We start from the raw sequence: 16,350 nt of genomic DNA, 5'->3' as shown, positions 1-16,350 counted from the left end.
TCAATCCCTCCCCACCCCTGCAAAACAGGAGGATTAAAATAACCATAAACAAGCATACCAACTTGGTCTATACTGTTCGTTTAAAATGTTGAGCCCTCAACTAGGAACTTCCTGGCTTTGAGTGGTTTGTTACAACTGATGTGTTATAAGGGTAACTTTTGATATGGATGTTATATGACCTGCTGGTAAAAAAGTGACATTGCAATTCTACTACTCGGTGGGAGAAGGAAAGAAGTGACATGCTGAAAAGTGCTTTCTGAGCAGCTGAGGTAACAGTGATATACTCAAAACTTCAAACACACTCAGAACATCTAAAAACCACTCTCAAGAGCATACAAGTCCACTGCAAAAATTTTTTTTGGAATATGCCAATTTTGTAAACCACTAGGATAAATCAAGAACGGTGGCTCTGAAGTATTATTTAAGTTAGACCACAGCTGTGGTTGAAAAGAGCTTCCTGCACTGCAGCAGCAAGTAAATGATTTAGAGAAATTGTATATTACTGTAGTGACATTAGCCAGTTTCTCTGTTATTCAAGTGATCCTTAGAAACCAAAGACCTTGGTCATGAACCATGGAGATATCATGGCCCATAGTTATTCAAAGGACTAGTGTTGAAAGGTAATGAAACTGTCATCATTTCTAACAACACTGGAATACTTTCTAAAGCCCACATATGGAGCATTAAAGCTAATCCTTGATATAGCCTCCAGGTGAGGGGTATATGAAAGGCATCCTTTATGTTGCAGCCTATCACAAGAATTTAAAGCCAAAAGGTAAATATAGGTATTTGTGTGCTGAGAGGAAGCTGAGCAGACTGCCCTGAAGCAGTGTCTCTAGGCTAATCCCAGCGTATTCCTGCTTTGCTGGCCTGGCAGGGAAGAGTAGACAAAGTCACCTACAGCAGCTGTTCTCAACCAGGGATCCGGGGCCCGCTAGGGGGCCGCGAGCAGGACCAATGTTAGACTCGCTGGGGCTCAGGGCAGAAAGCCGAAGCGCTGCTGTGCAGGGCTGAAGCCCAGGGCCCTGAGCCCAGCCACCCTGGGCTGAAACGAAAGTAACTTCGCTTTGCAGGGTCCCCAGGCAACTGCCCTGCTTGCTACTCTCGAATGCTGGCCCTGGCTTTCATATGCAGAAAAACAGTTGCTGGGGTACTGGTGGGCTGTGGAGTTTTTATAGCATGTTGGGGGGAGTGTCAGAAAGAAGAAGGTTGAGAACTCCTGACCTAGAGATCTTTAAGAAGTGCCTCAGTTCTCACACACACACACACGTCAGTTCTGCACTTCCCTGCATGTTCTCAGAGTAAAAGGAGCGCTAAGCAACACAAGCTTAGACCCCAGAAGAGACAGCACAGTGCATTTGCAGAGACCACTGAACTAGCATTAACATAGGGACAGACAGATTTCTTGAGAAGAGAGTAAATGGTTTTCAGGTTTTGAACAGAATGTACTCCCCGCTCCTCAATCCCAGAATGCTAGCTCCTACTCTGGAGTATTTCCATGAAAACTCCATGTCCCAGGACAGCAGCTAGCACCGAAAAGAGGAGGCTTCCCCATATTTCCCTTAGAATGTTTATTTTGTGGTTTATGGTAGATTACTTGCAACACTATAACTGGATTTACTGTCCTAATGCCAGATAGAGAATCCAAACTAGTCACGTTACCATGACCCAATGAACTAATCAGATTAGCCACTAACCAGGAGAACTCCAAATTTACCAAGTTGCACTGTGGGCCAATATAATATTTTTTACACTGAAACGTTACTTGGGAGAAACACAAGATTATAGAATTGCAAAATTCTACTAAATAAGCATTGAACAAGTCAAGAAAGATACTACTGCAGTAGCCACATTACTATAATATGAAAACCAAACAAGCAGACTCCAATAAACTCACTGCACACCCTCCGCTAATCAACAATTTTAATCCAGGAACCAACAAACTCAACTTTTCTTCCAGCAAACTGGACTAGTTGGTCTGGGACACTCTGAAATCACCTTTCAGTCTGGATTTGTCCAAATTCTTTAACTTCGCTCCTAGCTAAAATAAATTTAAAAACTTAACAGCCACCTACCACAATCCCAAAACCCCCCAGATAAATCAATTCCTGTTGCAACAGAGAGAAGGAAGAACAAGACCAATATTAAATCCATCAACTTCATGAAAAAACTCGTACAGATACAGACTCGGCTGCTACCCTGAAACCGGTCATTAAAAATACAGTCTTTAAGAATGTTTTGGCTGGCCCTTCAGTTACTTACATGCCAATGGTAGCAAGAGCTGTAGTTTTAACAATTAACTAGGACACATTTTTCCCCGCCTAAAGCAAGAAGTTATTGTTTGCACCTGTTCTCAGCTCTGTTGTGAGAGGGATTCTGGCAAGAGACTGTTTTCAGGAAGAGCACTGTGTATTTAAAGCCTTGTCAAGGCCTATCTCCCTGGGACCTATTCACCCCCTGACTTTCCATCATCATCATATCAAGGGACAGCACCCAAAGATGTAGATCAATTTACAAGGAAGGCCATTCGAGCGCTAGCTTATTTTTGGAACAGAGTTGTGTGTACAGTCCCAGTGCATTAGAAAGCTACTTGTATTGTACAGATGTTTCACAGTAAGAATGGTCTCCCAGGCAGTGCATCTCAGGAAGATTATTATACATCTCAGTAAAAGCAAGAATGTCCAATCCTCATCCTAAAGACAAAATGTAGTGACTAGCTAACCTGGCATTACAACTACCTGACACGACATGAGCTCGCTACACAAAAGGGGTGTGGATTTCAGGCCTATGGACTTTTTACCTTGGAATTCTGGAAATTTAAAAAAAAAAAAGCCACTTAGCCTAAGAACCATCTGATGCATGCTGTGAACTTGGTTTTGAGAACTGGACTCATTATCTTCTGAGACTTTTCAAGGTTGCTCTGCTTATGGGGTAATATTGTTTGGGTTAAGACCACTGGAAAACTCTGGAGTTGCTATAACAGATTAGGTAGCTTTCATGGACTATGCAAGTATGAAAGCCAGAAAAAATTCTGCTGGCAATGGGGATGGAAATCTCTTAGTTGACTGTGGTTGGTCTTTCAGAGTATCCTTTTTCTTTGCTTTTCTTCTATTCCACTTTAAGGCCCCAACGCTCTACACACAATGTTTGTACCATTTACGGATTCAAGTCATAGGTGCAATTTTTCTACCTGAAATAGATAAATGGTGAAACCTCTGGTATGGGCAAAGTATTATCAGTAAAAAGCATACTCCCCTTCCCTACAGAAGGAAGGAACCTTTATACTGCTAACATTGCATTCTCACTAGGGGAGCTGTATGGCTTTAACTATACTGGTACCATTTGTAGTACAGTTTCTTTACACAGACCAGGCTTGAGTTACAGTTCGGGAGTGAAAGCTATTGAAGCTTAGAACATGCTATTTCTTGACTTTTAACAACATACCCGTGTCACAGAGCCACACGATTGGTGCTATGCCTCTAGCTTTGGAACAGACTCTCAGAGGAACCCCTTCAGGGTGCCAGACCTGCTACGGGTTTCACTCTTCCTCCAGGTAAGCCACGTGGCTCCAGTGCCTTCTTAGACTGGATCTCTGGGCCTTCAGCACTCCTGCTTCACACGGTGAGCTCCATTCAGCAAGTCCCACTGAGACAGATTCCTGACGGAGACTTGTCCACTCTGTAGGGATTACTGCACCTTGCCCAGCATTGGCAGGGACACTCCCACAGTATCAAAACAGTGGGTTTATTAGTTAACTGGAACCCAATACAGTAAGTCCTCAGGGTAGTCTGGAGAACTGAAGGTTACAGCATAGACCATTCTTGTCAGCCCAGAGCCCAGTCAAGCTATAGTGAACGCCTTGGTTCAGGCTCTGTCTCTCCATCTGACCTCCTTGGTCAGACACCAGGTGAGAGCCCCAACTCCTTCCAGCAGCCAACACTTAACCCCCCCAGTCTTCTGTACTCCACAGGGAAGCCGGGCACTGTTCCCCAGCTGGAGAGGTGGGGAAATAAGCATCCCTCGGGGGTGCTGGTTTCAAAGCATCGATGTCCGGGAAATTGGATTTGCCATTGTCTTCTAAAATGCTCCACTGATATGGGGTCTAATGCCCAGACAACAAGATGACACCCAAGCTTGTGTGTTTTGGCTTGCTCAGAGAAAACAGTCCTTTCCCACCCACTGGCAACAATGCAGCATACAGGGGAAACTAAGGCACAAACAGGCCTCAAATATTACAAAATATTCCCACTGTCACAAGCCACGCTAGTCCTGGATTCTGTCCCAGCTTTTCCTGCCACTGTGAAAAAGGAGGGAACTGACAACTGGGTGAATGCCTAACTCATGTAATTTAACATGGAGATAATTAGATGAGGCTTCCCTAACATTTCCCTTTCTTCTTGATTCTCGGACTATCTTCACTTCCCCCTGGTTCTGACAGCATAAGCAGAGGAGGCAGCACTTGCCTTAATACACACCGATGCTTAGGTCAATCCTATTCCAAAATGATCCTGTATTTGTGGCCACCCCACAAAAAGCAAGTTGCATCCTCCTCCTGCATTGGCCAGATGGATGAGCTCGCCTTCTCTCGCAAAAACGGCCTCACAACCTCCAGTCCCCTGCCTGCCAGCAGAGGACAGGAGCTTGGCTCTGCTTCCTGAGGAGGGGACGGGCCGCTCCACTTTCAACAGCAGACCAGGGAGAAGAGTAGAGGTAAGTCGTTGCACAGGAGTCCAATTCTCCAATGTAACCAACTCTATGAGCTCTTCATCCCTATGGCAGGCTTGGATTTCTTTGGTGATGCTTCTCTTTGGGAGGGGACAGGGAACTCTCCACAAGGAGCTCTTACCTCCCTTTCTCAGGGCACTGCTGCCTCCCATTGTCCTTCCCGCACTAGATCATAAGCGAGGGAGGGGACAGAGCCATGGAAAAGAGCAAGTACGAGATGTGGAGAGACTCCAAATCTAGCTGAAGTTATTTTAAACAGGTCAGTTTTGGTCAGTGTCTTAAAGTGATCTACACAGCAGCTGCCTCCTAAGGAAATTGACAAGAAATCAGTGAGCCTGTCAAATATGTTGAGCTCAGTCTAACTGAAAGGAAGTGAGGTTTGGGAGAATTCCAAATGGGATCCCTCTTGGCTACAGGGTATACATGCCCAAGGCAAGGATGGGTGTCTGCACTAAAATGCTAGTGAAAGGTGAAACAAGGAAAGCGTGCAGGGCTCTTGTTCTAAGAGCCAAGGAATATCAAAATGTGAATGAGGGCTATTGAGAGAAGCCAGTTAGAGGCTGCTTCACCTGGAAAACTTTGTGATGAAAGCTCCTCTTTTCTAAGGCATTAGATTATTGTCCTAGTGAGGTTTTCTCCTCAGCAGAGGCTAACCTTATGACTGCACTCAGATCCCCTCCCCTCCCACCAAATCTGATAATGAGAAGCTTCAAAGCTAACATGCTTCCAGCCCAACCGATCCAGAATGTTCCTATACTGCCCTTCCGGTTAAATAAAGAGGCAGGAGAGGAGGTGAACACTGCAGAAAGGCGTAGGCCTCATGATTTGGTTTCTTGAACTGCCTAAGAGGTACTTACACATGTTGAGCTGACGTACGAAGCTGGCCATGTTGTTATGTTTGAAGTACTTTGGAAGCACCTCCTTGGCAAACTGGCCTTGGTCAAACACATGGAAGCTGTTTCCACTCTGTCAAAACACAAAATGAAAGTGACTTGTTATGAACTGCATAGCATCGCTGACTAGAGCTTCCCTCAAGTTACTCTTTTTCAATTTAAATGCTACAGGCTGGTCCCATGGCAATTTTCTTCTCTGTCATATAGTACACGGTGGCTCCTTCTGATCAGGCTCACTCTGTGGATTGACTGGAGATGAGCATGCTACAGAAGCAGTGCTTCACATTACTCAATAGTAACGCATGAGGTGGTAGTGACAAGAAGAGTCGCAAAGTAGCGAGGAGGATAAGTCATCTAAGCCAGCAATTCTCAAACTTTCACACGCTGGACCGTATCTTCACATTCTCATGGACTGCCTCCCTTCCAAGTTACGATAACACAGACCGTCTCCTCTTACAGAATAGATCCTTGTGGCAACCACAGTTGCTTATGAGGAAGAGTAACGTTAGCTTTATATTTAACATATTTTTAGCTATTCGCTAATTTAGTAGTTGGAAACAAGGAGATGACCAGATGGCGTCCCCTGAATAGATATGTGGGCACAGTTGGCAACGGGCTTTGTTGCAAGGATATGTTCCACATATCTATTCAGGGGACACCATCATAGGGCCTAATCACATCAGCTACACTATCAGAGGTTCGTTCACCAGCACATCTACCAATGTGATATATGCCATCATGTGCCAGCAATGCCCCTCTGCCATGTACATTGGCCAAACCGGACAGTCTCTACGTAAAAGAATAATGGACACAAATCAGACGTCAGGAATGATAACATTCAAAAACCAGTCGGAGAACACTTCAATCTCTTTGGTCACTCGATTACAGACCTAAAAGTGGCAATTCTTCAACAAAAAAACTTCAAAAATAGACTCCAACAAGAGACTGCTGAATTGGAATTAATTTGCAAACTGGACACCATTACATTAGGCTTGAATAGAGACTGGGAGTAGATGTGTCATTACACAAAGTAAAACTATTTCCCCATGTTTATTCCCCCCCACTGTTCCTCAGACGTTCTCGTCAACTGCTGGAAATGGCCCACCTTGATTATCACTACAAAAGGTTTTTTTTCTCTCCTCCTGGTAATAGCTCACCTTACCCGATCACTCTGGTTACAGTGTGTATGGTCACACCCATGGTCTCCTGTTCTCTGTGTACATAGACAGCTGTCAGAGGAGCAGCCGTGTTAGTGTGTATCCACAAAAAGAAAAGGAGGACTTGTGGCACCTTTTTGCGGATACAGACTAACACAGCTGCTCCTCTGAAACTTGTTATTCTGTAGAGTAAACCAAATTAGGTTTTTAATTATGGTTCGTGGGCCTGTATTATAAATTTGGGGGCAAACACTGCCCTTGATCCAGAGTGGATATCTTCCTACCCGATAGTCTGTGGTTTCCACAAAAATCAAATATAAAATATGACCTTTCTGTAGTTGCTAAAACTACGTTAGAAGTTACTATTGCATTCAGCATTGCTCAGCAAGGAAGAAATCACGTAGGGCATTTAAGACCAGTGCTATTTCTACCCCTGGTTTACTTGGTCAATTACATATATTATTCAATATGCATGCATAATTCAGAAAGTGCACGTACATATTAGGCATTTCTTAGAGATATTTCAGGTTAAGACAAAGTTACATTGTTGTCACATTCAGGGTATTTGGATCAGAAACATTTTAAAATGAAAACTTGGAATTCAACATAATCTGAATCAGCCCTGGGGGAATGGACAAGTACACCAAGTGAGCCAGCAGTTTTACACCCTTACTTTAATTAGCATGCAGGCCCTGGTTACAAATAAAGGTCTGGCTGAGTGCCTCCAAGCATAATAAGTTGCGTTTAACATTGTACATTTGAAGCCTCAATATTCCGCCTGGCATAAAGGCATTCTGCAAAAACAACGAGAACCAGGGGAGAGTGCCAAAAGATGCTATGCCCAAGTATCAAGGTGGAGCAGAAAGCTTTGTAGGCCATGGTTATTGAAACAATAGCCCAGTTTTAGCTTGAGAAGTACTGCTGCTCTGCAGAATCGAGGTCATCTATTATTGTACTGGGAGATTTCAGAAATGCAATTTTTTTTGCGCTGGTTTATGAGAAACATCCTTTAGATTCTGGTCTTTCAGTCTATGAGATTATTAGTCACCCCATGAAACAGATGAGCATGAAAAGTCAAAATCTAGGAAAAAGGTGACAGCTCTAATTAAAAATTTGATTTTTTTAAAATTATTTGCAGCTGTGAAGTAACACCAACTGGCCATTTTTTGTGTTTCCACTCTGAATAGTACCATGTAAACGTTACTATATTAAGATTAGCCCATGGTGGTGAAGTCACACAGATGTGGACAACAGCAAAATTGAATGAGCACACAATAATTTTAACAAACATCACTACCTTTTATGAATCACACCAAGCACTTAAACTTGATCTGAACAAAAGGGAAGTTGATCAACCATGACAGTCATTTGAAAATGGCATGAGGCTATTTAAATTGTATTTTAAAAAACTTTAAGTTTGGTTACGTTCTCACATCAGGAGGTCCAACATTTGTTTTATTAACTTTCAGCCTAAATCTGACCAATTTATAAGTAAAAATGACTCTTTGTAATTGGTAGTCCTAAACATATTATCTGCGATCCAAAAATCCAACAGAGCTTTCTGGCTTCTACCTCACTACCACTGTTGATACACAAGACAGAAAATAATTAAATGCCCTAAAGCTTTGTTAACGCGGAGCTAAGGTTCCCCTGTGGTGCCTCACACTTCTCAGTGGCTAAAGAGAAACCTCTGAAAACCATGAAATTCAAACTAAAGGAACATAGATCAATAACCTTACCCCATACTCCCATGAGGTTTCAAGTCGATTCAAGTGAACATGTAAATCTGAGTAACTAGAATTGTTGTCTTTTTAATGGTAAGTGACCTAACTTTATAGCAGAACACCTGCTCTGCTGTAATATAATTCATTCTCCCACAGATGTATTGTCTCAAACTGCAGCTTTTACTATAGTAATTTGCCAAAGCAAGCAGATGAGATCTGCAATACACACAGGCAGCTGGTCTATGCCTTAAAATGTGCCATTTTAACATTTTTTTAAAGAATCAGACAACCTTTAAGCCCAGACAGCCAGCTCTCATATAAAAAACTAAGAATGACCAAGTGTAGTTATCTAATTGGTCTGAAGATATAACTTATGAAAACAGAAGTCACTAGATCCAAAGAGGAAACAAATTGAAATGTACAATTTAAAGATTACACAACTAAGACATTGTTCTCCCCACATCCTAAAAATGTCCACACAAGATACAGTAACACCTTTTACAAGTGTCAGAGTAGCAGCCGTGTTAGTCTGTATCCACAAAAAGAAAAGGAGGACTAGTGGCACCTTAGAGACTAACCAATTTATTTGAGCAGAAGCTTTCGTGAGCCACAGCTCACTTCATCGGATGCATAGTCTCTAAGGTGCCACAAGTCCTCCTTATCTTTTACAACTTAGAGGAGAAAAAGATTGAGATGGACTCAGAAGGTAGTTAGAAAAGACTGTCAACTACAATGGAGGAGTGTTAAAAATAGGAAGAAGGTAGAATGCAATGGAACTAGCTTTATTCCATATCTGATTACTTCTCACTTTGAGCCAAGTGAACCTGACTCAAGAAACGAGACATCTGTTGCAGAGAGTAGCTTTTGAATGACCTCCCATGTCCTCCATCAAGAAGATCCACATGGGGGCTGTGTTCTCAGATGGACACATAGGGCATTGCCCTCAATTCCAAATGATATTCAAGAGGCATTCACAGTGTGAAATCCATCCAAAGAGTTTTATACTGCTGCCCAGCACTGTAGTATTGAGTACCTTCCACACAAAACCAGTATCATTAGTGAAGTCCTTAGGGTATGTTTACATTGCAGTTAGACACCTGCAACCAGCCGGTGCCAGCTGACTAGGGCACATAGACAGCTGCAGTCAACCTAATTGCAGTGCAGACAGACTCCATGGAGTCCACTAGGGATGACATCTCCCTTTTCAGAGTAAATAAAACTCTGCTTCGGAGAGTATTTTATTTTTAATTCTTTAAGATTTGATTTTCTATTTTGGGGCTGGCAGGAGCGTATTGGGTAAAAGGGATGTCAGTGTTGCAAGTATCATTCTTACAGTGGAAAGGTTTTTTTGAGAGGAAAGTTTGGTAGCATTTACCAAAGACAGACTCTGGGTTTGCCGGATCTCCTCTGGGAGTTTGTTCCCTACCTGCGTCCCCTTAATAAAGAAAGCTTTGTCCCCTGCTTTCCTGCACTTTGTCCTGAGCTTTCTGATCTGCACTGCCCAGGAGAAACGGCTGTTCATAGACTGAAATTTGATTTTTAATGGAGCTTTGGCTTGATCCATTAATTAGTCATACTCTTATTTTGAATTCTTTGAAAGACATCTGGTCTTGACTTAAAGACTTCAAATGATTGAGACCTCCCCTCCCGCCCGCCTCCATAAGTTGTAACAATTGTTATCCTCACTGTCAAAAAATTGTGCCTTACTTTGTCGTCAACATATTTGCATTGGTAACCACAAAATTCATTTTAGAGACTAACCAGTTTATTTGAGCATGAGCTTTCATGAGCTACAGCTCACTTCATCGGATTGATAGATTTCCACTCCATGCGGCTAAATGCAGTGCCTTGCATAATGACAGGTTTCAGAGTAACAGCCGTGTTAGTCTGTATTCGTAAAAAGAAAAGGAGTACTTGTGGCACCTTAGAGACTAACCAGTTTATTTGAGCATGAGCTTTCGTGAGCTGCTCACGAAAGCTCATGCTCAAATAAACTGGTTAGTCTCTAAGGTGCCACAAGTACTCCTTTTCTTTTTACGAATACAGACTAACACGGCTGTTACTCTGAAAAAAATTCATTTTGATTTTAGTAAGGATTTGGATACATTCCTACAAGACACTCTCATAAACAACTAGGGAAACGTGGTCTAAATGATATTACTATAAGGCGAGTGCACAACGGTTTGAAAGATCACTCAGAGTACTTATCAGTGATTTGCTATTAAACTGCAAACGTGTATCTAGCGGGGTCCCACACTGGTCATTTCTGGATCTGGTACTACTCAATATTTTCATTCATGACATGGATAATGGAATGGAGAGTATGCGTATAAAATTTGCAGATGATACCGAACTGGGAGGGGTTGCAAGCACTTTGGAGGAAACTATTAGAAATCAAAATGACCTTGATAAATTGGAGAATTAGACTGAACTCAGTAAGATGAAATTCAATAAAGATAAAAGCAAAGTACTATACTTAGCAAAGAAAAAATCAAATGCACAACTGCAAAATGGGGGAATACCTGGCTAGGCAGAGGTACTGCTGAAAAGCATCTGAGGGCTATAGGAGACTCCAAATCGAATATGAATCAGCAATGTGATGCAGTTGCAAAAAGGCTAATATCATTCAAGGGTGCCATATATGAGACATGGGAAGTCACTGTCCCACTCTACTTGGCACTGGTGAGGCCTCAGCTAGAGTAGCGTGTCCAGTTTTGGGCACCACTCTTTAGGAAAGAGGTGGACAAAGTGGAGGGAGTCCAGAGGAGAGCAACAAAAATGATAAAAGGTTTAGAAAACCTGACCTATGAGGAGGGTTAAAAAATCTGGGCACATTTAATCTTGAGAAAAGAAGGGGGGGGGGGAGAGCAGAGGAGACATGGCTTGATAAGTCTTCAAATATATTAAGGGCTGTTATAAAGATGGGGATCAATTGTTCTCCACATCCACCGAAGGCAGGACAAGAAGTAATGGACTTACTCTGCAGCAAGGGAGATTTACATTAGCTACTAGGAAAAGATTTCTAACTCTAAGGGGAGCTAACCTCCAGTATAGCTTCCAAGGGAGGTTGTGGAATCCCCATTATTGAAGGTTTTGGAATGGCGTAGGATTACTTCATCCTGTCCCAATGCAGGGTGCTGAACTTGATGACCTCTCAAGGTATCTTCCAGCTCTACAGTTCTACGATTCTATGTTTAAGCCTAACTAATGTTTTTCTTGTGAAAAAGTTTTGCAGCATGGCTTACATTTACAAGACTCTTAATCTTGATCACTACACTGGATCACTTACTCCACAAGACGATGAATATTTTGCTACTATCTACATATATGGGTGAAGATAAAGCATAAGATGGAACCCTGTATTACTCTTGTTAATTATTTTGCAGATATTATCTGTTAATTATCTTCCTCTTCCAGATTCCTAGCTTTTATGTTAACTTTCACAGATCATAAATTGTAACTATTTGTAAGCCACATTGGTATCGTACAGTACCAGAATATCTTTCTGCGCATTTCTCCTTCTTCCAACTGTATTTTAAGAATGGTTGTTTGGAAAAATTAAACAATTATACAAAGCAAGTGATGAGAACATGTTCCACCAGGTTACCACCACACTTCTACAGTGGCACAAAAAAGTGTTGTCCCATCTACACTAGAAGGTTTTTGGACCATTGGGATCGTCCAGTCTGACCTCCTGTACAACACAGGCCAGAGAACTGCCCCATAATAATTCCTAGAGCAGAGCTTTTAGAAAAATATCCAATCTCGATTTAAAAATGGTCAGTGATGGAGAATCCACTGTGACCCTTGGTAAATTGTTTCAATGGATTAATTATTCTCACCATTAAAAATGTACACCCTATTTCCAGTCTGAATTTGTCTAGCTTCAATTTTCAGCCATCGTCAAGACAATGAGGATAAAGACTGAATCCAGGGACGTGAATTAGCCCTTTTGGCTACAACATTGCACTGGGAGCTCACGTTCAGCTTGTTATCCACCATGGCCAAATTTTTTTCAGTCACTGATTCCCAGGATATAGTCCCCCATCCTCTAAGTATGACTTACATCCTTCATTTCTAGAGGTATACGTTTAGCTATATTACAATGATACAGCATGCTTACACCCACCTAGCTTACCAAGTGATCCAGATCACTCTGTATCAGTGACCTCTCCCCTTCATTATTGGGGGAAAAAGGTAATTTTTTGTTAAATCATTTTGTACATCAGCTGAGAAGGGTTTTGGACATTTTCAGCAAAGGGCACTTTTTCTAGTGTAGAGAAGGACCTCCATGCTGACCTGTCTATTGAGGACTGGCCTGGAATTTGGCCAACAGTGCAGAAAGTATTTATGAGCTGCAAGCATAACAAGTTGCTGATTAAGTTACTTCATGAACACTCTGCTTCCCTCCACATTAAAAAGGCTTTGTTGGTGGGATTCTACTCTGAAATGTGACTACATAAAAGTGGCACCTTCTTACTCAACAGACCCGATCCTTGCATATACTCCAAGTCAGATCTGTGGATAGAAAACTGGATTCTTCCTTCTTCTGCAACATAATTGTTTACTTAGTCTATATTACAGTGCTAATGAGCATTCATCTGTGGAAACCTATTGAAAAACATGGGTTTATACAGATGTAATAGCTTACTTTGAAAACAACAGAGAGTCATGGTTGTGTGAGGGCAGAGTATAGCCTGCAAAATCTTTGATGGTAAAGTGTGAAGGAAAGAAGCCAGTGTGATTTTTCAGACTCTGGGATGAATCTGCAGGGTGGGAAGTTGGCAAACAAAAGTTACTACTTGTAAGATGAGCAAAGTCTATATGGAACTCACCGAGAAAAGAGTCATAAAAATCTCACAATCCCATTTGATTGAGTTACTTTTCAAAGTAGAGCCTTAATTTAAAAGCGATCTGCAAAGGAAGAGTGGGTTTGTGCCATTCTTGCTTCCTTAACTCTCTTTTCCACTGCATGCATCCGACAAAGTGGGTTTTAGCCCACAAAAGCTTATGCCCAAATAAAATTGTTAGTCTCTAAGGTGTCACAAGTACTCCTTGTTCTTTTTTTTTAGGGGAGGGGGGGAGAAAAACACGTTTCTTTTCCTGCGTTTTTACCCGATCTGCTCCCCTTCCTGCACAAACACAGACAAGACCTGGCTTCCCTCTTGCTAGAGCCTTTCTTGAAGGATCCAGGAATGTGCATTGAGGTCTCAGTCCTTAAAGTGATATGTGGCATATAACTCTTTTTCTACCTGTTTGTTGAGTGAAGCAGATGAAGAAACAAGGCAGTGAAAACACAGGGAAACAGAAAGTTATAAAAAAAGCATTGAAGTAGAAAGAAAAAAAAAGAGGAAATGAGCATTGAAGACAAATCAGGGCAAGATACACCATGACATTTTACGGGAAATAAAGTTAAGTGAGGAAAGTATCAAAAGATTGAGGAATGGCAAATTCTAAGTTACCTAAAAACCTGATTGTTATATACTGAATTGGACTGTCATTGTCAAACAGTACACAATGGCTTTACACCCCAACAAAGGGCATTGCAGCATATGGATTATTTTGCGGGGTTAATATGCTTGGTTCCTGGGCTATAAAGCAGAGAGTACAATATCAAAACCCTTCCCTCCTTTGAGATCATTTCAAGGTAACTTGCTACATTGTTTCTTAGTTGCACTGTCCGTGTATTTAAGAACAAAAGTTCTGTGTGGTAGGGATCATATCTTTCTTTCGCCATGTCTTCACACAGGACAAACAAACAGTGCTCCATAAATGTGTAAAATATTTACATTCAACACTAGGCGTAACAGGGAACTCTGATACCAGCTTTGTATCCTCACTCTACAAAGGCAGACCTACCACGTTTCTGGAATGATACCTGCTGAATCTAAGCATACATTTCATGCAAAATGAACTAAATCGGTCTCCAAACCATGTGCTCTTAGGCCTGTCTACACTAGGAGGTTTGTATTGGTAAACCTCCTTGTCTAGATACAGCTTATATCTTCCTAGTGTAGATACAGAGTGCTTTTGCTGGTATAAGTTTGTGTACACTAGATCTTTTGCCTATATAAAAAACTTAAAAAATAAAAATAAATCACATCTCAGTGAGATTATTATACTGGCAAAAGTTTCTAACGTTGACTAGGCCTTAGATGTCCTGCAACATATGTGGGTCAGTCTTAACTTTCACTACAAACGCTGAATCTACTTTTGGAAGCAACTCTAAAGCAGCCATACAAGACAAAGGTATATTTAAAGTGTTTCCAAAACAGACTGAAGTGCCATGCAAAATTTTTACTGGGCTGTATACATGGAACCCTCCCCCCTGTCTAATAACCATCACCTTAAATTTATATACTGTACTTTCTTTCTACTCAAAAGCTTTCATACGAATGAAGAGGGCTCAGTTCACGCAGCTATGAAATGGAACCAGTTCTGGAATGGAATATAGCAGCTATTTAACAGCAAAGAGTAATGACAACTATTTGAGCTCGGAAATTAAGACTACTGTATCCAAGTAAAACTAGAGGGTGATTTACATTTTGAATGAGTTGGAGTTAAAGACACCAGGATTAACGCTCACTCTCTCAGGAAAATGATCATTGAAAGGTTAAAGTTATGAGCCTTGGTTTTACATCTTATCCAATAACGATCAAGTCAAACTCTGAGTTTTCAAGATATCAGATCACAGCGCAAGGCAATGGGGCTGTTTCCTATTAATTGGAATGAGTTGGGCTGTAGTGGAGAAGGGTTGATACCAGAGGAAAGAAAACACAATTAATTGCTGTCAGAAGACGAGGGCTAAGAAAAAGGCCTCAACAATATGAAAGGATGACTGACAGACATAATTTTCTTAACTTACAACTTGTGTTTGGACCAAGATTTTAAAAACTTTATCGGTGCCAAAAAGAGAAGAGCAAGATTCTTAAAGCTCAAATGTTAACACACTGTTTTTGCATTTATAGTTTAAACTTCCTTCTAGGTCCTCTACTTTAACAGTCTTTCAAGCCAAGAGAAGTTTAAAAAGAAGTCGGTAACCTGGTTTAGCTGTCAACATAACCAAAACATTCCACTGCCAGTGGGCAGCTTAGGTGACACTAGGAACTAGAATCAACTGTGTGTTGGTGGCAGGTGGATGTATTACTTATCATTTCTGGCAGTAGAGGCTTGACTTGAGAGTGCCTCATTAAACAACATGATTGGCCAATCCATACAGTTAACCACCTCCAAAAAGGCACTGATTCATGTTTCTCAGGTTATTGCTTCAGTCCTGACAGCATAACACCGCCTCAGACAGGAATGTAAACAAGTTCCATACCCAAACGCTGAACTTTCATTGATTTATAGAGGAAACAAGTGACTTGTTTCTGAAAGTTATCACTTCCGAAGTTAGGATGTGTATCTATCGGAAACAACATACTGGCAACTAGATTCAAGAACATGTAACATCGCATGGTCCTAGACAGTTACACAGGAGCTGGTAGAGAGCAGCTCCACCCGTACAAGCTGTCTATTCCTCACGTGAAGTCAATCTTCTGTATGACATTTGTCAATATTAACATCAGAGTTTTATGATTTCATTTCAAAATAAGACCACAGATACAATACATTACACATTGAGTTTATGAATGAAACACTGAGCATTTAACTTATAGAAACATTCAAGAAACTTTTGTTCTTGCTCATTCTGTGAAATTAAGAACCAAGAATGAGGAAGCATCTTTCCTTTGAACTCAGAAACATGTGTTGGCTGCAACAGAATTTCTTTTCTGAAAGACTTTACTGCATCAGTCCCTGACACTGTCACTTTTCTTATAAAAACTGAAGTTTCCTCAGCTTGGCGGAATG

The 16,350-nt window shown here is 41.4% G+C and overlaps 1 protein-coding gene across 2 annotated transcripts in view; it reads right to left on the bottom strand.

Moving 5' to 3' along the window:
- Window positions 1–16,350, bottom strand: part of HSF1 (heat shock transcription factor 1) — a 97,765-nt gene that overhangs the window by 77,531 nt on the left and 3,884 nt on the right. For both annotated transcript variants that reach the window (XM_037891801.2, XM_037891802.2), the window contains exon 2: window positions 5,583–5,691. In XM_037891801.2, coding sequence (XP_037747729.1) covers window positions 5,583–5,691 — 109 coding nt within the window. The remainder of the gene's footprint in view (window positions 1–5,582; window positions 5,692–16,350) is intronic.

This window comes from Chelonia mydas, chromosome 2, assembly GCF_015237465.2.
Source record: "Chelonia mydas isolate rCheMyd1 chromosome 2, rCheMyd1.pri.v2, whole genome shotgun sequence".
Taxonomy (NCBI): domain Eukaryota; kingdom Metazoa; phylum Chordata; order Testudines; family Cheloniidae; genus Chelonia; species Chelonia mydas.
This window is presented reverse-complemented; position numbering and strand designations above follow the sequence as displayed.